Raw genomic sequence first — 25071 nt, forward strand, 5'->3', positions numbered from 1 at the left:
AAAAAAAAAAATGAGGTCAGACTAGATGGCTTCTAAGGTCCCTTCCAGCTCTAAAAACTATCTCTGATCCTAATCCCTCTTACCACCGGCACCACACTCTGAATCTAATCCCATCCCACTCTTTTACAAAAGGCTTTTCTCATAACGATTTTAGGGAAGATTGGGAAAATTCAACAACTTCACTTTATAATTCAGAAAACGGAGCCCAAGTGAAGGGCAGTGATTTTCACAAGGGCACACAGGCGCTACATCGAAAAGTCAGAGTTTGAACCCAGGACCAAACGCACAAACACTGACATCCCGGTGCTTGGTAGGAGGGACCGGCTAGGAAACCAGAGACGCTTCGTGCCGTCTCTAGGCTACCAAGTGAAAGGAGTGTACTAACTCAATCCCCTAATGCCTCAAGGATCGGTCCCAGACCGAAACTCGCGAACAGTTAAACAGCCACTCTTAACCGCCCAACTGACGTAAGTACAACCCACGCCCCCCACCCCGCCCCAATTTAAAGACAGGGAGGGGGCGGAGCCAGTAGCCCTCGGTGCTTCCGACTCGACCTGCCGTAAACCGGCGTTCTCTCGCGACATTGCCGCACATCCGTTACGTGCGCGGCCCCCGGGCCTTCGTCCCCCTCCCCCTGCCCGTCCACCTCCCACCCCACTTTCCACCCGGGCCGCCATTCTCTCGTGCCCGCGCCGGTCGGTTGGTGGCGCCTTTGTCCTACAACGGACGGCTACGAGTACGAAGGAGGAGGCCCCAGTGGCCTAGGAGTGTGTGACGGCAGCGGTGGTGGTGGCTGCCCCTTGAGGAAAAGAACGGCCGGGGGAGGCCCACGGCTCTGGTAGCGGTGAGTGACGGGGATGGGGCGGAAACCAGAAGCTGTCAGCTGGGGTCTACGCGGTACCGGCTAATGGGATGGCAAGGCTGGGATGGGAGGATGAGATGAAGGGAGAAAGGAGCCCGTTCGGCGCGCGCCTCCCCTCCCCCGCCCTGACTCGCTCGCTCCAAACTCGGGCCCCAACTTCGTTCTTCGGTCCTCATTGGCCTCGTGCGCGCCCGCGCGTTGTCTTCTCTTTCCCTTAGCGTCGCCTCGCGCGCTCCTCCAAGCTCTTCTCCCTCCGCCCCCCGACAGCGTGGCGCGCGCCGCGCGGGGGCGAAGCCTGAGGTGTCTGAAAGGTTGGAAGGAGCGCGTTCCCTCCGCCGCCTGCGCGCGCCTCCCTTCCACCCCTCCTCCGCGAGCGGTCCTCCCTCAGGCCTTCTGGCCCACCCCGAATCGTCCCTGTGCGGGACTGTGTGCCGGAAAGTGATGGGGCGCATCCGAGCCTCGGAGGCCCCGAGTTTCCCTCGGAATTTAAGGATTGATCAACCCTTCCCCCGCCGCCCCGCTTCTGGCTCGTGCTTTGCCCGGAGCGGTTGTCTTTGGCCTTTCTTCGTACCGTGTGCTGTAGTTTGCCCCCGGAGCGCCCGGGGATGTTAGGTGCCTTGTAATCAGTACCCCACGATTTCATGTGCGTCCAACATTGTCGTTACTGGCTCGTTAGCGATCGCTCTTGTTCCCAAGGGACAGTGGAGACTAGGTCTCAAGAGCATACCTTTTAGGTTGTTTGCTGTTTCCTTCAAGAGCGGCCTGATGGTTTCCAGAAAACAAACAAACGCGCGCGCGCGCACACACACACACACGCACACACACACACACACACACACACACACACACACACACACACACACACACACACACACACACACACACACACACCCACCCCCTTCTACGAAAGCTGACGGGAAGCACTTCTGGTTTTGAACTTGGGAAACAGAAATGATGAATTACACTTGCTACCTGAGTCAATCTGTGGTGTGAAAACATGACTTCAGAAACACTGAAGCTCAATCCTTGTTCTATTCGGATTAAACAGATCTCTCTTGTCTCTGTTTGTTGGTATATAAACAACAGGATTGTTTCTTCCTTAAATCTAGTTTCTGCATCATCCCTTTACCCATCTTTCTCTCATCCTGGGGATTTTCTTTGAAGTTTATCACATTCCTAAACGTGAAGTCCAAAACCAAGTTTGTAACTTCTAATGTAAATTACCTTCCCAGAAGCAATGTTCAATGTTGCATGCTTATAAAAACCTATTTGTTGAAGCCATATGATATGTCTGCCTTTTTCGTAAGTTATAGACTGTTGTTAGACCTTGAGGTGATGTCAAAGGTCATCTAAAATCTGTTTGTTTTCATTAATATTTTTGACTGGCGCTATTTGTCATTTAAATGGGAATTGTTGATATATTTAACTGAGGTTATTCCAGGGATTTCTTTTATTAATTCAGTATTCTTTTCAGGTAATTGTACGGTTTTGATATAGAAACTATAAGACTGAGGTCACCTCCAAGTTTCCAAATGGTTTCCTTATGTGAGGGGAAATCAGGCTTTAATTTCATTCAAGAGGCAGTTTCAGAACATTGTGGGAAGTCATCTTTGGACAGGGATTTGGGAATTATGACCTCCCCTTCCCACTGAGAAAAGATTTGAATGTTTGAGTCTTCCTTTTTCAAAAAATCACCATAATTACCTCTGCATCATTGGCCTGCAGGTGGCAGCGCATTTCTGAGACTCCGTTAGCAAATAAGAATATATGAATAAAATTTTACTTTTGAAAGTCTTGGGAGAGGATATTTATAACCATTCCAAAATATAAAATTCACATGATTCACTAATGAAGAGGATTTTTACCTTCTCGTCGGTTTTAAGTGACAGTATCTTATAAATATGAGTAAAAGTTTTGTCCTGTGAAATAAGGGTACCTGTACCTTAAACCTTTGGAATAAACTTTAAGTGACTTTTAAAAGAATAATGACCTCCTTCCCCCTCTCCCGAAAAAAAGAACTCTCAACATCCATTATTAATGAGTGGTACTAATGAAGGGATCAGGGCACTTTCTGAAAAATTAACAAATAGGGCAACGGAAACAGAATGACAGCAGAATATATAATGGCAACATGCTTGCTGATTTTCAGATAATTTTATTACCACCAGAAATAAATGCTCTCACACGTTGTCATTTTTTTCCTACTTTGTTAAGTAGAGAAATTGAATAGGTCAACTACACTTGTTCTTTTTACCTTAAGGAAATAATTGCCCCTAGAGAATCAGAATTCTACTAAAATCTAAGCATGTTTTTTCTTACCCTGCCTTTTAAAGCATTGTTTTCTACAGCTCAATGTCTTTTGACCTAGGCTAGCACAATACGTGTTTTTTTTTTCTTAAAACTACAAAGAAGGGGCAGCTAGGTGGCGCAGCGAATAGAGCACCGGCCCTGGAGTCAGGAGGACCTGAGTTCAAATGCGGCCTCAGACACTAAACACTTACTAGCTGTGTGACCCTGGGCAAGTCACTTAACCCCAATTGCCTCACTAAAAAAAAAAAGAAAACTACAAAGGAAAATATCTCTTATCAAGGTAAGAGTAAAAGTTAATTTGGATGTGAAATTATTTAATTTCTTAAAACTAGTTTGAATGTGTAAATCAAGGGTTACCTTTTGAGAACTGTACAAAACTTGGGCTTTTAAAGAAGATAATATTTCTGTTCAAGTTGCAGCTAGGTAATTTACATGTTAAAAGTATAATTGACACAGGAAATTTATTCTTTAAAGTTACTTATATTAAGAAAATTTATTTTGTCCCTTTGCAAAAAAAATTTTTTTGTTTTAAGAGAAAATGTAGGTTTTGTAAGAGAAATTTATAATTTATTTTAAAATATCTATAATAACTTTTGTTGCTAGTAATCATGGTTTTTTTAATCCAAATAATAAAGGATATAATTTCCTTTTTGTCCTGATCTAAATCCCATTTGTGTGTTTCCCTGCAACAGGTAAGGTAGAATCAAAGACTACTAAAATGGTATGAGTACATTGCTTGGATGCTGTATTAGTGTACTGTTTTATGGTTTCTTGTGTATACTCACAAAGAAAGTTCACACTAAGTTCAAAATTCAAATACACAAGAAAATAATTGAAATAGAGTCAGTTCATTGTAATTATAATTGTAACAATATAAATAGAAGTAGTGGATTGTAATTATAACTGTAACGATACTCAATCTCTATGTGCCAGGTTTCCAATTTAAGAATTGCAGTTCTGGTTCGTGGATGAGTTTGTGTTACTGGGTTTTGAGCAAAAAACCTACAAAAATCTTTTTCCTAATAGTTTTGTAGTAGTTAAAAGTATCTTGAAATCTATTTACCTTCAAAAAGGAAGGGACCGGATGAGTGACTTGTTCATATTAAGTTTCTTTCAAAATAATGGAAACAGGGGCAGCTAGGTGGCATGGTGAATAAAGCACTGACCCTGAATTCAGGAGGACCCAAGTTCACATCTGGCCTCAGACACTTGACACGAGCTGTGTGACCCTGGGCAAGTTGCTTAACCCTCATTGCCCCACCAAAAACAAAATAATGGAAGCTATTCAGTTAGAAGTAGTTTTTCCTGGGGAGCTAGATGGCGCAGTGGATGAGCACCAGCCCTGAAGTCAGGAGGACCTGAGTTCAAATCTGGGCTCAGACACTTAATACTTACTAGTTGTATGACCCTGGGCAAGTCACTTAACCCCAATTGCCTCACCAAAAAAAAAAAAGTAGTTTTTCCAATATAATAAAAATCTTCTTTTTTCTGCATCTTCTTCCATCTTTGAATTCAAATGTGCTTCACCCTCTGACTTTAGGTATTTAACTCAGCTAACAGCATTTGGCTACTTTCACTTTCTTTCTTAAAAAGAAAGAAGGCCTCCAAGTTTATTAACTTCAGATTTGCTCCCATTTTGCTTCTAGTGATGTGAATGTGAAGTGGTACACTTGTCCATATTTTTGTGAAGAGTAGTATTTGGATCTGAAAGCAAATTGTTTCAAAGGAACAAGAACAGCTCTACCTTCATCAACAAAACCCCACTGACAGCTCTGACTCATGGAATTTAGAGAACTTTAGTTATCAGTTTGCCCCCAAAGAACCACAAAAACTTGGAAGACATATTATCAACATGCAAAAAGATTAGTGGTTAGTATTTTATTTTCTGCCATTTTATGACAGAGAAGTCAGAAAAGGAAGCTTAAAATTTTAATGCATATCCAAAGAATACTTTTAAAATCCATCAGATGGTATTGAACAGAATTAGTAATAACAAACCTTTTTAGAGCACTAGCATGATTAGTTATATAATTCTATAGCTTGAATTCATTCCTTTCATCCTAGATATTTAGTGCTTCCATTATTTTTGGAGATAATAGTGTGAGCTCTGCTGTCTATACTATCCTAAATGTTTTCATTTTTAATGAAAGTTATAGTAATGGCTTCTGTAGCTACTTTAACAGACTGAGATGAGAGGGAGATAATTTCTTCTAAAATAGGAACTTTCAGGGAAAGACCTAATAATGTCAGCTTACTACAGAGTCATAGGTAGGCAGATATAGAGAATGAAAGTTGGTGGGGTGTCATTTTTCAGTTGTATCTGACTCTTTATGATCCTATTTGGGGTTTTCTTGGCAAAGATACTTAGAATGGTTTTCCATTTCCTTCTCCAGCTCATTTTACAGATGAGGAAACTGAGGCAAACTGGGTTAAGTGACTTGCCCAGGATCACACAGCTAGTAAGTGTCTACGGTCAAATTTGAACTCAGGAAGATGGGTCTTCCTGACTTCAGGCCCATTGCTCTATCCACTTCACCACCTAGCTGCTCATAAAATGAAAGCTAAGTATCAGGAAAAAAAAAAGTCTTTTTTTCCCCCTGAATAGTCTGATATAATAGATGAATAACTTTGAACTACTTGATATCTTTGAGGGAAAGCTCTGAACTCCATTATTAGAGATAGAGAACTCTTTTATGTCCCATACACACAAGACCTGACCCTCTCTTCCTCCCTGTTTGAACTGATGTTCCACCAAGGACAGTAATAATAATTATAATAATTATTTTGTGGGAAGTGTTCTTACTTCCTAAAGCATACAGTAATACATATTACAAAATCTCATCGATTTGGACTCATTAGTTCTGAATGTATATTTGTATAGAGGCTATGTGAAATGCTGAAAAAAGTTTACTGAGAAAATAGAATAAATAATAATTGGGGTTGCTGGGTATAGTTTGCCTATTAAGAGAATAAACTTTTCCACAATTGTGTGTGTGCGTGTGTGTGTGCGCGCGCACACGCGCGCACCCCTCTGAAATTATAAATAGAGAGTTTTAGAGATGCTCTAGTCTAGCTTCCTTGTAGATGAGGAAACTGAGTCCCAAAGTACTAAAATAACTTGCCTGAGATCATAGAGATATTAAGTGACCTAGCTGAGACTCAGGTCCTCTGACTGAAAATTTAGTGCTCTTTTGTAGCACCTCGTTAGGACTACTGCTATATTAATTATGAATTATTCTGCATAGTTCTCCCAAGGACCTCCACTTAACCCATGCATAATTTGTTGTCCCACTTGAGCTACTGAATGTTTTAATAAAAGTATATATTTTTTTAATGTTAGGCATTTTACTCATTTAGATTGGCCTTCTCCTTTTGTTTTTCCAAATTAGTAAAAACTTAACCATATCACTCTGTTTTTATCCATTCATTTATACTATGAGGTGGGACAGATGGTATTATCCACATGTTTCTGATTAGAAAAGCAAGGTACAGAGACATTAAATAACTTAACCAAGGTCATACAGCTGACTGGTTCCTAGATGTCCTCATTCTCAGCCTAACACTATTTTCATTAGGAAAGCAGGACATTATAATAATAGGATGCTAATAAAGGTTTTTGTTGGAATTGTTTAGGTTAATAAAATATCAATAACAAAGAAAGGGACAGAGGGATTGTAGGAGCAATTGAGATTGTAGATTTAACTAAATAGTACAGATTCTACCATTTTGACAGTGGGGTCCCTATGGATATAGATGTTGGAATTGGTTAGCATTGTACAATCTAGACAGATCAGTATTCCCTAGGGCCTCTCAGGAATAGTAAAGATTATTTTTCTTCATTCCTCTTTCCAGGAATGATGTTACATTTGTCCAGTTGCAAGTAGGTATATTTTTTCGTAGGAGAAAAGTAAGGCAAACAGAATGAATGAATCCTAGATGGTAGAGTTTTCCAAGTGTAAGGAAACCCATATAGGTGGTGGTGGTGGTGGTGGTAGCAGTAGTGGTAGTAACAACTAGCATTTATATAGCTGCATATGGTAGGCATGAAGGACTGGTTTAAAAAGGGAAGGAAGATTTGGTTGATGAGATTATACAGTGCATTGAATAGACATAGCTAATTATAGAATGAACCAGGTCTATTTTCTGGAAAAAGGAGTAAAAGAAGGAAAGTAGTAGTCTTTGGATGTCATCTCTTGTCCCCCTTATTTGGGAGCTCAAAAGCTGTGACAGTCACTTTTTTGACAACATATTTTTTTAAGTGCCATATGGTGACATCTTTCTTATCACCTTATCTGAGTTGAATAATTTCTGATTACTAAGATTTCATTCTTTTCTAATGAGTATTTTGAGGTGGTTTTATAATTGTGCTATTTATATCATCCCTAGAAATGGCTAGGTTGTGGTGTTGGCCCTGGGTATTGATTCCTAGGCTCACAGTGCTACTAATAATTCCAGCCCTCAGTGTGTTCCATTGCTTAGGGATTCATGCCGTATGAATGAAGAGACCCACATTTTGGAGGGGAAGAAGGGTTGCCTTTGTTAAAGGCAACTGGGATAGGTAAGGTAAGCAGCTCTCATACTTACTACTTCATGCAATATACATTTTTCACATACAGATTTATCTAGAGAACATTGTGTGAAAGTTATCCAAAATATTAGTAAAAAATAAAACTGTAAATATAATGAATCTTTATTTGGGAGTTTTCACCCTTCTCTTTTTTGGACTACAAGCATTCAACTCCGTCCTGTTCAATTAATATTTCAAATTATTTTGCATTATGGATTTCTAGTCAACATTCCTTGAATTGGTATGTTTTCTCTTTTTTATAAAACCCTTTACTTTGATTTTCAAAAGGTCACTTGAAAATAGTTAAATATTTAATCCAAGACTGTGCATTCCAATACAGTGGCTTTGAGTGGCAGTAGGTGATGCAGTGGATAAAGTGCCAGGCGTGGAATCAGGAAGTCTCATCTTTCTGACTTCATATCTGGCCTCTGACTCTTCTAGCTGTGTGACCCTGGGCAAGTCACTTAACCAAGTTTGCCCGTTTCCTCATCTGTAAAATGAGCTAGAGAAGAAGAAAATGGCAAACCACTCTAGTATTTTGCCAAGAAAAACCCCACATGGGATCACAAAGAGTCAGACATAACTGAAAAATAATTGAACAATAACAATATTGTTAGACCATTTAACAAGTTCTAGAAATAAACATTTGAATTTGTTAGGGAGAGAATGGCAGCCTACATATTCTCAGGACAGGTGACAGGGTAAAGATAGCAAGAAAAAAGATAGAATTCTTCCTCTTCTTCCTAGGCACAGTAGGCCCAGTGTCTTCATGCTCATCTTTGACACACCCCACTATGGTTTACTCTTTTTGTAAGTACTTCCAAATAACAATTCCTTTCTCACCTTATTTCTCCCTTCTCCCCTACATTAAACTTCCTCAATATAAGACCATCCTGGCCTAGATAGATGTTGAAATAGAAGGTATTTGATTAAAGGAATTCACATCAAAACCCTTTAACTAATCCCAGAAGTGTTTCACAAAATGTTACATTTTTAAAAGAAACTTTTTTAGTGAAACCTTGGTGGATTTATAAGGCCAGCTTAGGAGAGGATTTTGAGGAGTGAAAGGTAGATCTTCCTAGCTCCTGAATCATGTCAGGTTGGAGTTGGTTCTCTTAAACTGATTTTGCTTTTCATGGCTTATTTATCCTTCTTCAACTTAAAAGTCTACAGATTATCTAAAAACTCAGTGCATTTTAAAAATCCTAATTGCAGACCTCTACTGCTGTGAACAGCCCCTCAAAAAAAAAAATGGACATCAATCCAACTGGGTAGAAAGATCATGTTTGATTTGTTCAGGTCTTGTCCTTTCCCAACAAAAAATTAGTATAGCTTCCAACTCTTGGTAAAGTTTCCCAATCTACCATGACTTAAATAAAGAATGGACTGTTCAAAGCACAGGAAATCTTGGAGTATCTAAATTAAGACTGAGCATACTTCTTTTAAAAGGTTGTTTATCTATGATTCCTACAGTGAAATATGGAAAGTTGTTTTAAAAGTTGTTGAAGAAACACATATTAAGCCAGACCGGCCAAACCTATTTCCTAAATTTGGGGCTAAACGATAGTATCTTAGAGCTGAAAGGGAACTTCAAAATCATCTAGTCTTAACCCTTTGTTTTGCAAATGAGGAAACTGAGGCCCAAGGAAGGGACGTGACTTGGCACTTGTTTACTATTGGGTATATTTGCCTTTTCATGTAAAATAGAATGTTTAAAAATTCACACTCACACTCAAAGGTAAATGGCTGTTCAAGTGATTTAAAGGTACAAAATATTGTAAAAAACACAAATATTTGACTTTAGAAACAGTTTTTTAAATTTCAGCTCCCTCAAAATAGTTATTTCATTCTCACTAGAAATACTTTTGTATTTAGGCCATATAACACACTTCTTTCCATTTTTTTCCAACCAACAACATGTAGGCAGTGGGCAAAATTATGAAATGCAGTGTTCCATACAGCTGGTTGGTGGAAGAGCCAACCAGAACACAGGTCTCTCTATTGACTCCTTCTGAAACTGTGTGTCTGCCTATAAAACAGCAGTTCTCTTCCCTGTCCCCTGGCCCTACCTCTCAACAATGGTGTTGCACCCTGTAGGTGCTCTGTGCACAAACAGCCTACAGGTGCAGAAGATCCTAGGAAGCCCCAGGAGCCACTCAGGAAAGGAAAGTTGCTTTCCGAATATAAGGTAGGGATAGGTGAGTGGTGGGCAACTGTCCTAATGGGTCAGATATGGAGGGTGGAGGGATCTAGCAGGGATGGAGTCACTGGAAATGTTCATAGGCTGAATAGCTACTTGTCAAGGATATTAGAGAAGGGACTCCTATGTAGGATATGTTTTCTCACTAGTTCTGTGGCAGGTAAGGGTTTGGATCAGATAACCCTAAAGATCCCTTCCAATTCAGATTCTTTGATTCTATATTATTGTAATGTTGGTATCAATAGGTGGCATTCTAGAGTGAATAGAAGTACTTGTAATCTAATGGAAAACAAATGTTAGCACTATTTTAATTAAACCATCACCTAAATATTCATCTAATCCAGAATTTTTAGGTGCCAACAGCAGAATATAGCCCTGCTTTTATAGAAAATGTTTTATAAGTACTCTCATAATTGCAGAAATTTTAAAACTGGTAAAATGATGAGAAAGATGATTAGATTCCTATCTGTACCTGACATTATGCTATATTGTACAAAACGATTGAACAGACAGACCTTCCCATCTTTGGACCATTGTTCCAAATGATTCTGGTGGCATATTTTCCCTAAAGAATGTAAAAATATTCAAATCTAGAAATAAAGGAGTTTGAAGAGCTTCAGATTGCAGTTTGTAGAGTGATGGTCCAGAGTATCGTTGCCTCAGAACCCTTGAGAAAATGTATCCTATATATATATATATATATATATATATATATATTTCTTTTTAAGTAACAATTATAGTTAGGCCATGCTAAATAAAAAAAAACTACCTTCTATTTTGATTAAATGTGCTTCTGTTAAGTTTTTCTGTTGTCCTCAAAAAAAAAATTTTTTTAATCAAAGGGATATTAACCTTTTTTCTTAGACTTAGTGGGAAAAGCTTCCTGTAAAAATGAAAATAAAGTATTCTAATTGAACATCAAATTCGAATAATGTATATTGAATTGACTCTGAGAGCACAACACAAAGTTGCCTACTTTCTTTATGGGATCTTAAAGGACTCTAGGTGGTAACACTAAGTTTCTCCTTAGTAGTCTCAATTCAAGAATTTGGATAGGATTTTTTTTTAATCTAATCACCTTTAAGCATCATAACTTTGTGAGTGCTTAATAATATTTGATAATATACCTTTAATTGTCCCCATTTGGATTAAGGAAAACAAAACTTTCTCAACATGATTGAAATTTCTAAACTACTTATCCTGGATATGAGTATACTGTGAGTTCCATTATTGTTTCACTGGATATGTGTCTTCTAGTACCTCATCACATTTCTCAGCTTCTCCAGTGTTTTCTTTATTCATATGTTGCCAAGCAGTTTTTGGCTGACCATGTTAGTATGTCTATAACTTCATGATTCTATGTCAGTCTCCCTTTTGTACTTTATGTACTGTGTGTGCCAGGTTCTTCTGTTGGAAAGTTATTTAAAGCAGTATTTTTGGTGAAATTACTAATTTCACTATTATAGTTTATAATATTTATTATGTTACTTGGGTCTGGTAAACTAAATGCACTTGAATTGGAAGCAAGTCCTGTGCCTGGGCCCTTGAAAGTTCTTTCTTGACTGTAAAGGATGTTTTATTTTAGAAGATTATAGTAGTATTCCATTTGGCAATTAGGCCAATCAACTCTATTTCTGCCATCTCCTTATAGGAATTTATATTCAACAGTAAGGCAGCATAAAAAAATATATGAAAATTGCCTGATAATCTGGGCTCCTTGCCTTATAAAACATTGTAAGTTTTGAGCTGATTTTGGTCAACCATCATTCCTTGGTAACAAAATAATTGCTTAGCCCTTTGGTTTTTTTGGTTTTGTTGTTGTTGTTGTTGTTGTTGTTGTTGTTGTTGTTGTTTTTACCCTACTGGACATTTCAGAGACCCTTAAAGTCAGTCCATCTGAGGACTGGTGAAGGGGGTTAAATTCAACCCTTGGGGAATTGTGGCTTCAAAGACATGCCACAGTGTTAGTCATTAAAGTATCAATTTTGCCCAAGATTTGTATTTATTGTCAATCTGAGGGCCATTCCTTATCAAGTCATGACATTGTACTGCCTTAATAAAAATTGCCCAAGTGACAATGTGTCTTTGCTGAATGGATTTTTCTTGCACCATCTGTTTGGCAATTGTATTTTTTTGTTGTTGCTCTCATTTGAAATGTGCTGATGATCTTGTTTTTATTCCGTAGCATTGAACAGATGGGTTGATTATTCTTTTCAGATATTAATAAGGCAGCGGAAAGAAGAAATATGAATACGGCTCCAGCAAGACCCAGCCCAGCACGAAGGTAAAGTACCCCGAAGCAGCGAATTACCCTGGGAGAGTCGGGCTTTGGGGAATTAAGCCAAACTTCATCCACCAAGTGTCTCTTCTTCCCTTTCCCCCCAACAAATCAGAGGCGCTCAAGTGAACAATAAGAACATGAAACCATGTGTGAAGGGCCTTGCTGCTTTTTTTAAACATCAGGAGATGCAGAGGAAGCTTTATGTGTCTGGTACCAAACCCAGCCACGAAGTTCAGCGTGCAACAAATATTGCACAGGATTTGAAGAGGACAAACTACCGTTTGTCCCTGGCTCATATATCACTGGCAAACCTCTGCATCTATAAGGATTGCTTGAGGTCTTCAGTGTGTCCCATGTTGCCCTGCTGCACAGTTATCACTGTTTCATCTCTTCATTCTTAAAGGCTGCCAGTACAGACTGGTTTTATGAAAAGCACAGCATAAAAGGGTGCTGTCCCTGTGTCACACATCTTTTTTTTTGTGCACGTTTGGGTTACCAACTTGGAAATGAAATCCACCAGCCCTGTCAAAACCTCTTTTGGAAATGCGGGCCATTTCCCCCACTCTGTTTCTCCTCTGAATATATACAAAAGAGTCTTGATGTGATTCTTCAGAACATAAGCATATGTTCCTATCTTTGTCAAAAGGAGAAACTTTAATTATGTTACCCCTTCCACCAAAGAAAGATATATTGTATCCTCTCTGCCTCTACAGCTCACAACTTCAGGCTGTATTTTCAGTTTTGTTGTGGATTGCAGATATATCCATGCCTGGTGGCACTAAAGGAGTCAAGTGAATACTCCATATGGATTTGTGGCTTTGTACCTAAGCTAAAATACAAGTTTACTATAGTAAAGTGAATACTCCTAGTATTTCAATGTAGGAACGGATGCAGTGTATCTGTCTGTACATGGGTCACTACTTTGTGTACCTTAAATTAACCAAACAATTCTATTGAACATTTTGGGGTAGAAGCGTCTATATGTTGTCAGCTTCACTTCACAAATGGAATGACTGCTATGTGGTTTTGTGTATGCTCATGCTCGTATGTGTCAGGTATGGAGTACATCAATAGATTCTCTATGTCCCCATGCTATACATTTTAAGCACATCCTGGGTGCATGGTTATGCTTCATAGTTATTAGTCTTTTTTCCATTTTGACTGTACTGGAAAAGAAAGTGATAGCGTAAGTACAACCACATTGCTACTATCAGATAGATCTGTACACCCTTGTGAGTTGACTGCAGAGTATTAGTAAATACTCTGGTTATACTACAGATCTGGGCAGATACATTGGTATGCTTAATCCCCCTTGTTCACTTCACTATAGCCACACACAAGAAGTGGTCCTACCCTTGATCTTGTCACCACTCAAAAGTGTTCCAGTGCCTCTATCATTAACACTGATGTTCTTCTGTCTGGTCATAATTGCCCATCCTTCTGTCTTACCTTTCTTAAACCTGTTTTCCATTAGCTAGTGACTCCACCTCTTTTTTCCTAGTCTCTCACCCCTGCTTTGGCCTTGTTTAAAAATCTCAACCCTATGGTTAACGAATTAATTTTGATACTGTCCTTTACCCTTAAGTCTCTTCTTCCTTATCCTTCTACTACTAATCCTTTTTTTTAACCCCAACTAAAAATTATTCCCACCATCCACTTTTTCTCCCAAATACTTGTTGCTGAATAATGATGAAATCATAGAACTGTGCTGGATGTGTCTACTACAAATTTGTCATCCAGTCTCAATTGGACCCTTGCCGTGCACATCAGTCCTCTTACTCTTTCCTAGTTGATTCTCTCCTACTTCTCACATAGTCTATTCCAAACTTTCTTTTCTCTCCTCAAACTACCTACACAATTAGCCCCACCAAACAAAAAAGACCCCTCTCCTTAACAGAGGACCTTGACAAATACTTCACCAAAAAAATTAAGTCCATTTGTTGCAAACTTTTACCTCACCCCAACTCTACACTCCAAATGATCTCAGTATCTTTTCCTACTCTCTTCTTTTCTTCTTCCATCTTAAAGGAAGTAGTCTTTTTCCTAGCAAATGCCAGCCCCACTATTTCTACCCTTGATCACATCCCCTTCCTCCTCCAGGAGCTTGCCCTTTCTATCATCCTTTGTGTCTTCCTAATCTTCAGTTTCTCCTTATCCATTTGTGCCTTTGTTTGATCCTACCATCTCCTCAAACTATCATCCTATGTTTTTCCTTTTTATACTCAAACTCCTATTTAAAAAACAAAACCTGTAAATTCATTGTCTACATTTTATTACTTCATTGCCTTTCAACCTGTTGTGATCCACCTTCCAGCCTCATTGCTCAATGGAAACTTCTCCTTTGAAGTTACCAATCATTTTTTAATTGCCAAATCCAGTGGCATTCAGTTCTTATCCTTCTTAACCTTTCTTCAACATTAAACTATACACACTTACCCTTCCATGGGTTTTGAGACAATGCTATCCCCTGGTTCTCCTCCTATCTGTTTGACTGCTTGTTCTCACTCTCTTTGATGAATCATTATCTTATCTTTGTTCTATGTCCTGTGCTGTGTACCCCAGGGCACTTTCTTGGGCCCACTTCTCTCTCCATACTCACTTTCTTGGTAATCTCATCAGCTCCTATGGGTTCAATTGTAATCACTATATAGAAAACATCCAAAGCTATATATTCAACCCCACTATGTCTTCTGAACTTTGGTCCTGCACCACCAACTGCTTTTTTGACATCTCCAGCTAGATATCCCAAAGGCATTTCCAACTCCATGTCTCAAACAGAATTTGTTAACTTTTCCCACATACCCTTCCCTCTTCCTAGCTTCCCCGCTTCTGTTGACAGTGCCACTGTCCTTTCAGTCACGCAAGTTCAAAACTTCAGACTCACCGTCACCTGCTTACTTTCCCTCACAGCCATGCTGTTGCCATTTCTTTTAAATTCTATATCCATAATCTTATTTTTATTCCTCCCATTCTGTCCCATTTCTCTCCATGCATAGAGCTACCAACTTAGTTTAGATCCTTATGCCCTCACCTCTGAGCTATTGCAATAATCTCCTAATTGGTCTCCCAACCTCCAGTCTCTCCCCTTTCTAATCTGCCCTCTGCTACCAAAGTGATATTTCTAAAGTACAAGTCTGACCACATCAATACCCTGTTCAAGAAGCTCCAATGACTCCAACTTCCTTCTAGGATGACAAAAAGTCCATTATTTAACTTTGAAAGTCCCTCATATCATGGTTTAGGCTTTCTAGGCTCAGTGCGCATTGCTCTCTTTCATATACTCTTATGTTCTGACCAACCTAGCCTGCTTGGTGTCCCTTGTACACAGCATGTACCTGCCCCCATGCCTTTTGCAAAGACAGTTCTCACTGTCAAGAATACACTCTAGGCCTCAGACACTTAACACTTACTGGCTGGGTGACCCTGGGCAAGTCACTTGGCCCCAATTGCCTCACTAAAAAAAAAAAAGAATACACTCTAAACTCTACCTTGTTTCTACCTTCCTTCAAAACTCAGCTCAAATTCCACTTCTTTAAGAAGCTTGGCCTGGTTACCCCCACCTCAAGTTGCCACTGTCCTCCCCCAGGAATTACTTTATGTATATATTTATTTTTCTGAATCTACTTGTTCCACCCTACCCATTGAATGTAAGCTTGAAAGCAGAAATTCTTGTTTTTGTCTTTATTTTCCCAGTGCATAACAATATCTAGCACATAGTAGGCACTTAATAAATGCTTGTAAATGAATGAATGAATGGTGTATACTGTGTATCTTTTCTGTGTATCTTAGAGAATACAAATAAAATTTTAGGTGTTCTGAGATCCCTGCAAAACCTCAGCTGAACTTCAGTAAATCCAGTTTGTCTGTTCTCCTTCATACTTCCTACCTCTGTAGTTGTGCTGCAAATGTTAGGTAGGCATATCTGTTTTCTTCCTGATGTATGTTATAACCCAAGTAAACTTGGAAATTAAACCTGTCTCTTGTTTTTCTCTGGCATACAAGTGGATACAGAGTATATCCTATCTGTGTGTGGTAAAACTAAGGAGTTACTTGGAAATTGAGTATGTGGTTGCCAGATAAATTGAAAGTGGATATGATGTGTATCCATTTTTCAAGAAATACTAATGGATACAGCTTATGTTCCTGACCAGAGTAGCTTACAGAGGAAATCCACTGTTCCTCCCTTTTAATATCACTGATTACACTACAGATAATATTCACACTGCGTCACAAGGAGATATGATTCCCTTCCTTTCCTCCCTAAGTGATACTTATAATCACTGTGATGGGTTCTGTGTGTGTCACCTACAAAACAAAACAATAAGGGACATGGCAGAAGACAATGTGCTTCCTGTTAATATGGTTTGAGAGGGATGCTAGGTATTAAAGTTGTTAATGAATGTTTAACCAAATGCTTCTATTGTTTCCCATTGATGGTAAATAGTCCACAAACATTGGCTGTGTCAGGGAAATAACTACACAGGTCAAAATACTTCCACCAAAATATTAATGAAAAAGATGCATTTTTATCCTAGCCTTAAATGTACCATCATCAACAGAGAGAAAATAACTTTACATCTTTTTAAAATAACCAAAAATATAAGCAATGTTATTTGGAAACCGCTTTTTAAAATTAACCCTAGTGCCTTTACCAAATATAAGTGTGTATCCATGTACATCACTACTATATTTCTCTTAATGTCACCTTCCTAAGAAATGAGTTTTAGATGAGGTTTCAAGGGTGAGGTAACAGTAGGAATTGGCCTGCTGTTTTATTACAGTAAACAGTAGGGACAACTGGGCTAATTCAGATTCCATTAAGAATCAGTCTTCCTCTTGGTAATATGTTGCTCACTGGGTTCCCCAGCAGGCTGTCATAACATGATGCATTTCTAAATAGTCATGCTGATTTGCTGCAAAAAAAAAAGAAAAGAAAAGAAAAAGAGGAATGTGTTTATTCACTAAAATTCTTTTTGAACATAATATCCAAAAAGAAAAAGAAAAGTGAATGCCAATATCAAAGAATAATAAAGCTTCCCCTTTAACTAATAATGTGGTCTCCAAACCTAAACAGATAAAGGAATGTATTCGAAATAGAACCTCTAAATCATTGGGTCAGTCATTATCCCAAAAACAAGAGTTCTGGACAGATAGAATTTTATAGTAATATTTCTAGTGCATAGTTAGTCTCACAAAAGATTTTGTTACTTATCTTGGAGGTGAGATCAGGTATCATCCCTGCTTCAAATGCCTTCTTCCAACCAAAGCCCAGTTACCACGGAAGACACTGAAATGTTGACAGGTACAGTTGGTGCTCACATAGATTTTATGTGCCTCAGGATCCCTTCTCCTTGATATCATTAAAAAAAAAGGGGGCACACCATTTTCTCCTTCTGCTGAACAAGAGTATTTGTTTAGGTTGGGACTTCGTTCTTTCTCATTTTTAATAAGAAAAATGATAATTAAGTGTCAGAGCATCTTTGTTTTGTAAGATTACTATGTTTTCTTGGAAATGGTGAAATAAACTCTAGTAATCATAAAAGCTTTCATAGGATTGTCGCCGCTTCAAATATCTAAGGTGGGCTGGACATCTGCTAGCTCATTTTCCGTTAAGTAATATCTGCTGAGTGAGTCATAGGTACATGTTGCCCTCTGTTAAGGTGTATTCTAATCATCTTGACTGGGAAGCTACAACTTCAGATGACTCCATACTGCATGAGGAATAATGCTTTGGAATAAATTCAAGTGAGAGCCCAATCATCGCTGAATCATTGGGCTCTTCCAGATCTAGGCCATTTTGGGATTTAGCACATTTTATCATGAGTGATAAGGTGTCAAATAGTGATGCTAAACTCCAAGGATTAGGCATTAACTCCCTGAAAATGCAAGACAAAGGCAAAGACTCTAAGGATATCAGGTACACTCCATAGTTCCTAAGCATTTCCATATTACCAGAAGAAGAAAGAACAAAATTATCCTTAATTTCATGTTTGGATTATTTTCTCTCTGCTACTTCATCTTAAATTTTGGAAAACATGTTGAATCCATCCATCATCAAGAATATGGAGCTTGAAGTTGTCTTTCAGCAGAGCGCCAGCTTATATAGACTGATGGAGACTCCTGTATTTCATTACCACCAGCTCCTTGAGTGTGAGACAGCCATATCTATGGGTACTCTTCATGGTTCTTTACTCCTGGTGTGCTATCCTCTGTCCAATAGTACTTTCACAGAGCAGTCAATTCTCTGTAAATGCCACCTATATCCAGAGTGAGAGATAACTCCAGTTAAGAGAACAAGAGATTTTAAATTAATACCTGAAGACCAGTTTTCTCTCCAGAGAGAAAACCAGCATACTTGTGACTTGATTTGCAACTTGTTAAAACCATGTGCGTATCCATATTCCTGGCTTCTAATGGAATCATGTAACCCTGTGACAAATAACCAAACTCTCACACAGAAGACAGCCATTCTGAAAGTTGTATTTACAGGTGATGGAGAAGAAGTTGGAATAACTGACAAAGGAGAATTCTCTTGAGGAGTAGGGCAGGGAAAGAAAAGCCAGTTTCCCAAAGCAAAGGAACACGTTACATAAGATGGTGAGCAGTAAGTATTAAAGAAGACATTGGCTCCAGCCCCTCCCTCTTCTTCCAAAAGGATGAAGAACCAGAAACCTTTCTGCATATTATACACAAGGCCTTGTTGCAGTATCCTAGTTCTGAGACATCAGTTCATTTCTCAACAAAAAGAAGATCCAAATAGCATGCCCAGAATCATCAATCAGTGCTTCCCTTTATATTCTGGGCCTTTAAGCACCTCAATGGAAAATGCAAAATGAAATGGAAAATACCTACCAATTCAAAAAGAAACAGCTTAGACTGACGGTCTGGGTTTCTCTTATATCTGTCCCACTCCTCCACAGTAGACCTGACAGCTTCCCTTGGGTAAAAACTGTTGGTTTTATTTTGAGTAGTAGAGAATTTGGGTCATAATTTTGGGAGTGATTTTTTTTAACCTGTTTATATCTGGTCTGTAGGTTTCAACCCTGAAAGTCTGTAGTCACTGGTCTCTCTTTAGCCTCTAATAACCTGGTACCTGAGGAGGTAATGCATTTGTTTCTTTTACTGAAACACCTCTAGTGTCATGGGATGATGTTGTGAACCTTATTATGCTTAAGAAACCTGCTTTTGAACCACTTGTTATCTAAGGTCAAGTCTCACACACAGATTGTAGTCTGGTGGCACTTTGAATATCCTGCACATTGTACTTTCTTATTGTTACTAGTGTTCTTGTTTTGAGTAAGATGTAGGGGGTGGCAGCAGGGGCCATTTTGTTCTGGGTTTCTTTTTTGTTTGGTTTTTAAAGTGAAGCTAAAGCTTTTTTGTCCCTGTATGAAGAGCAATCTTGCATGCTATTCATCTTCCAAAGGAAAGAAAATGACTTGCCTTTTCATTTTAGAGTAATATCTTCCCTTCCATTACCCCCCACTGCTCCTTTTCCTATTTCCTATCTTTCTGCTGTGACTATTAACTTTTCTGCCTTTTTACTCAGCAAATAATTGAGGGAAGCATTAGAGGGTTGTTTCAGATGGACTTTAAAAACTCTTGTGCTAAGGGGAGGTCTTATCTGTCATAAACTGGAAGCCTGAACCCATTATTTGGGAATCTAGGCTAAAAGTCAGCCTCCAGAGAAGGAGATTTAACAGGTAAGTGAGGTTTTTCTTTGGAATCAAGATAAAGACAATTTAATGTGAAGTTTTTTTCTTTTTCCTAAAGTTATTTGCACTTATACTGTGAAAATATGGAAATTTTACCCTTCCCCCAGGCCTTTCTGAGCCTTAAAGCTGATTGGCTGGCTGGCTGGCTCTGTATATGTTGGATATGTGTGTCTGTGGTCTGTGGTCTGTCAGGTTAGTGATCTCTCTGAGTCCTGGGAGCCAGCCGGGAACACTGAGAGCTGTTGCCAACTCTAATGACTGCTTGCAAACACTCCCCAGGGTGGGTTTATCCTCCAATCCATAATGGCTTCAAAACACTCTGCAATTGCTTCTTCCCACTGGGCCCTGAGTGTTTGCCCACATTTTGTTCATCAGTACTACACAACAAAATGTGAGAGCTGCCTGGACTGATAGAGAATAGATAGGGGCAAGAAACTTGAGAGAGAGAAAAAAAGTATTCTGTAAAAAACCCAAATTCATGTTTACTTTTCCTCATTTAAATACCCTAATATTCTGTTCTTATTTTTCCATTAACAGGTTAATATAGAAATACTAGCAAATCTCAAAATATATGGATGACCAGTGCTTATCTTAGAATCCCATTTGGTATTTTAAGTTAGTTTTGCCTGTAGTCTATATCAGTGGAATGAAATTCATGTTACTTGCCAGACTATTATGTTATCAACACACATTTTAAAGTACCTGCTAAGCTCTCTTCTAGGGATAAAAAAATAGGGCATTCTTGCCTTTGAAAGGCTTACCATTACATAAGATAGAACTCGTATAATAAAAAGATATCAATACAAGGACTCATGCTAGGTCATCCATAAGTGGTATGGAGATTAAGTACCACCATCTTACTATAGGAATTCAGAAGAGAGAGAAATTACTAATGACTGGTTGGATAAGACTTTAAACTGGACCCTGAAAAGAAAAACAGGAATTAGACAGAGACTATCATTGAAGGGAAAGGGGGTAGAGATTATTCCAAATAGAGGAAACAACCTGAGCAAAAAGGCAGAGATAGGAATGCATATGGTATGTTTGAACAATGAACAGAACTGTTTCAAGTTGTCCATAAAATTAGAAAGGTAGGGACCAGAATGCAAAAGTCCTTAAATATCAGGGTAAAGAATTTGGGGTTTGTAGAATAGAGTGTGATATATGAAGGCATAATATTTTGAGAAGATTCATCTTGTCTCATGTTTATAATAAATTGGAAAATGAAAACTGATTTAAGTAGTTAAGAAGTTGTTTCAGTAGGGTAACCATGAAAAGATAAGAGCCTTAACTAGGTTGATGACTATGGAAAGGATTAAAAAGAAAGGAATCATAAAGGAAAGACCAATCAGACTGAGTAACTGAATGTGGAGTGGGAAGAACAAAATAAATAAACAGGACACTGAGAAATTTGAGCCTTGATGAATGAAAGACTAAGGACAATGAAATGGAAGTCATTAAAGGAGTGGGTTTGAAGTAAAGGTAATGAATTCCGTTTTAGATGTGTTCCACTTAAGATGGTGGTGGCATATCCAGGGATTTTCTAAAGAAGATCCATTTGGAGTCACCTAATGATCTGTGTGGTATGATAAATATCATTAGTACATAGAGAATAGTGCTCCATAATAAATCTTTACCTGAAAGCTACACAAGTCTATGTTAAGTCAGTACGTAAATTTATGTTTATACCTTACAGCAATCTGGAGAATCTGTATTTGTAGATCTATTATACCTTACTGTCAATTTTCCTTTAAGTTTAGCTTGATTATGCTGGCAGGCATTTTAGCCATAATTTTCTAAAAGCCGAAGACAGTCATCACTCACTGCCTGTTGGTCACAATATTCTTTAATAAAAACTCATTATTTGGTAATGTGTGACCTCTTTTATCAGTTTGTCCCTTTCTCTCTTTCCCTTGTGGGGTTCTTACTAGATAGCCATACAATCCTTCCTATGGACATTTTGTTTTTTCTTTGCTCTGTCAGAACTCTTTGGACTATATATGATCAAATGGGGAGACTGTCTTTAAAAATCCAGCAGTGTCCTAGTGACTCTTGTGTGTTTGCTCTGATTTGGAGAGTAGACTTTATTGGGTGGTGTCAGTTTGGCTATACCAGGTATATAAGAGTTGAAGGGTCATTGCTGTCTTTTTCATCACAGTACTTTCCTGCTCCCACAGGGATCCATATGGTTTTGGAGATGGTCGGGATGCAAGACGGGATCGGTCCCCAGTTCGAGGCAGCCCAAGGAGAGAACCCAGGGATGGCAGGAATGGCCGAGATGCCCAAGACTCCAGAGACATACAGGACCCCAGGGATGCCAGAGATATGCGGGACCCCAGGGATTCTAGAGACATACAGGATCCCAGGGATTCTAGAGACATGAGGGATCCCAGAGATGCCAGAGACATGCGGGATCCTCGGGATATAAGAGATCTCAGGGACCTTGGAGATCCTCGAGAGCTGAGAGATCCCAGGGATATGAGAGATCTGCGTAATATTCGGGATGCCCCACGAGACCCTATGTATGACAGATACCAAGATGTGAGGGATTCACGAGATCCTGTCTATAATAGGTATGTGGCAATTTTGTATAATACTGGTAAGATCCACTCTATATAAATCCTAAGGAGGCAGTATACATATGCCTTTGTACTCCAGGAACCAGGAATAAGATGTGGATAAAGACGTTTGTTCTTACATAATGTGTTTATTGTAACCACTATGGAAGCAAGAACTGTCTCTTGTAGTGGTGGGCACTCAGTGAATACTTTCTTAGTAAATTGATGAGGATACATTCTTGTGGCTGAAATGAAGCATCTTCATGTTTATGTGTGGAAAAAACACTGGGGGCTGATTATATTGTAGAAGGTAGGTAGTTTGGGGAAAAAAACAGGAGTAACATCTGTATTGCTGCTTTTTATTGGAGAAGACTGTGGTACAGATAATAATAGTCCTTTATATAGTGTTTTAAGTTATGCTAGAAGCATTACAGATATCTCATTTGATCTTCACAACAACCTGGAATATAAGATGATATTATCATCCCCATTTTGCAGATGAGGAAACTGAGGCAAACAGAGATTGAGTACCTTGCCCAAGGTCACACAGCTCATATCTGAGTCCAGGTTTGAGTTCAGGTCTTCCTAACTCCAGGTCCAGTCATCTCTCTCCCTTGTGCCTTCTAGCTGTCTCTCTTACTGGAGAGCCATACTTAGAGGCATTCTGTTCTTTCTTTGCTCTGTCAGAACTCTGACCTGTATGATCAAATGGGGAGACTGTTTTTAAAAATCCAGTGGTGTCCCAGCTACTCTTGTTTGTTTGTTTAACTCTCAGTGCATATTTATTTGCCTTGCAGGAGAGAAGAATCATATGACCGTTATATACGCATGGAAGAGTATTACAGAAGGAAGGATGACACTTATTTTGATCGTTACAGAGACCACTTTGATGGACGAGCTCCGCCAGGCCCAGAAAGTCAGTCCCGGGCTAAAGGTTGAATATTGGTTTTCTTTAATAAAATTTATTCCTATTCCATTTTAGGTAGATGGAGTAGGATAAAATAGTGACAGTAGTTCAGCAGCATGATAAATTTAATAACTATTGGGGTAGGTGGAGAAGAAGGGAAGGAAATCAATATATTTCTAGGTGTTTGGCATACATAGTACAAAAATGTCTGTGTCTGGCCACAAGTAACTTAGCGTCTGTTATAAGACTTTTTGAAATTGGGGGTTGGGGGGGGGTAGAATGCTTTTTTAAAATGTAAACATAGGGGCATCTGGGTGGCACAGTAGATGGGGTGCCAGCCCTGCTTCAGGAGGACCTGAGTTCGGGTCTGGCTTCAGACACTTGGCACTTAACTGGCTGTGTGGCCCTGGGCGAGTCACTTGACTCTCATTGCCCCACCAAAAAAAAACCAAAAACAAAACTGTAAACATAACTAGCTCTTAGTGGTCATTTTTTAGCTATTCTTTGACTGTCCTTGCAGAGCGTCTGAAGCGTGAAGAGCGGCGTAGAGAAGAGCTCTATCGTCAGTATTTTGAGGAAATCCAAAGGCGTTTTGATGCTGAAAGGCCTGTAGATTGCTCTGTGATCGTGGTCAACAAGCAGACAAAGTAAGAGGCCCTTTGGAGTCTTCTTCCAAGTATGGATCAGTTATTTGAACATTAAGAAGAAATCTAGGGGCAGCTAGGTGGCGCAGTGGATAGAGCACCGGCCCTGGAGTCAGGAGTACCTGAGTTCAAATCCGGCCTCAGACACTTAACACTTACTAGTTGTGTGACCCTGGGCAAGTCACTTAACCCCAAATTGCCTCAGTAAAAAAAAAAAATTAAAAAAAAAAAAAAAGAAGAAATCTAAAGGGGGCAGCTAGGTGGCGCAGTGGATAGAGCACCGGCCCTGGAGTCAGGAGTACCTGAGTTCAAATCTGGCCTCAGACACTTAAACACTTACTAGCTGTGTGACCCTGGGCAAGTCACTTAACCCCAATTGCCTCACTAAAAAAACAAAAAAACAAAAAAAAAAGAAGAAATCTAAGCTCCTATTTAGAGACATGGGCTATATAGGTACTGGTGATGGTGTGCCAATCCTGAGCTCCCCAGCATATTCTGCCACACTGCTCAGGCAGTACATCCTTCGCTCAGTGAGCATCCATCACTGAGCTCAGCAGAGAACAAAGACTTCTTTTTGTAAAGGGCCATGACCTTGCAAAGCTGCTAGTCTTCAGTGTTACCAAAGCAAAAGAGTTCACTGCTGTGCTGTGCTCACCTCTGTTTAACATTCTGCTCATCAAAAGGCTTAGTGTCTGCTGTGGGGCTGAAAAGAAGGAGCATGGTGGGATATAGATTTGGTCATTGCCATGTTATTTTTCATGAAGTACTAAGGAATGGCTTCTTATATTGCCTTATAGTTTGAGATTAAAGTATTTATGCCAGAACCATCACAAAGAAAAGGAGGTATAGAGACAAAGTGAGGACAGCTTTCTTTTGACCAAAGAAAACTGTGCATGGCAAGCATGGAAGGCAGAGTAGGAGATGAGAGACTTAACTTTGAGTCCTACCTCAGCCTCTAATTCAGTTTGTGACACCCTCCATTTCCCTGTCTAAAGTAAGAAGGTTCAACTAGATGGGCCTTTAGAAA

At 39.2% G+C, this 25071-nt stretch overlaps 1 protein-coding gene across 3 annotated transcripts in view; it reads left to right on the forward strand.

Moving 5' to 3' along the window:
* The first annotated feature begins 617 nt into the window (after positions 1–617).
* Positions 618–25071, forward strand: part of NCOA5 (nuclear receptor coactivator 5) — a 32019-nt gene continuing 7565 nt past the window's right edge. Inside the window, exons 1-5 of one of the 3 annotated variants that reach the window (XM_043985926.1) lie at positions 618–844; positions 12157–12223; positions 22113–22508; positions 23291–23427; positions 23921–24047. In XM_043985926.1, coding sequence (XP_043841861.1) covers positions 12186–12223; positions 22113–22508; positions 23291–23427; positions 23921–24047 — 698 coding nt within the window. In that variant the 5' untranslated portion in view covers positions 618–844; positions 12157–12185. The remainder of the gene's footprint in view (positions 845–12156; positions 12224–22112; positions 22509–23290; positions 23428–23920; positions 24048–25071) is intronic. The other 2 variants (XM_043985927.1, XM_043985928.1) reach the window with 2 other exon arrangements.

This window comes from Dromiciops gliroides, chromosome 2 (genome assembly GCF_019393635.1).
Source record: "Dromiciops gliroides isolate mDroGli1 chromosome 2, mDroGli1.pri, whole genome shotgun sequence".
NCBI classification, from domain to species: domain Eukaryota; kingdom Metazoa; phylum Chordata; class Mammalia; order Microbiotheria; family Microbiotheriidae; genus Dromiciops; species Dromiciops gliroides.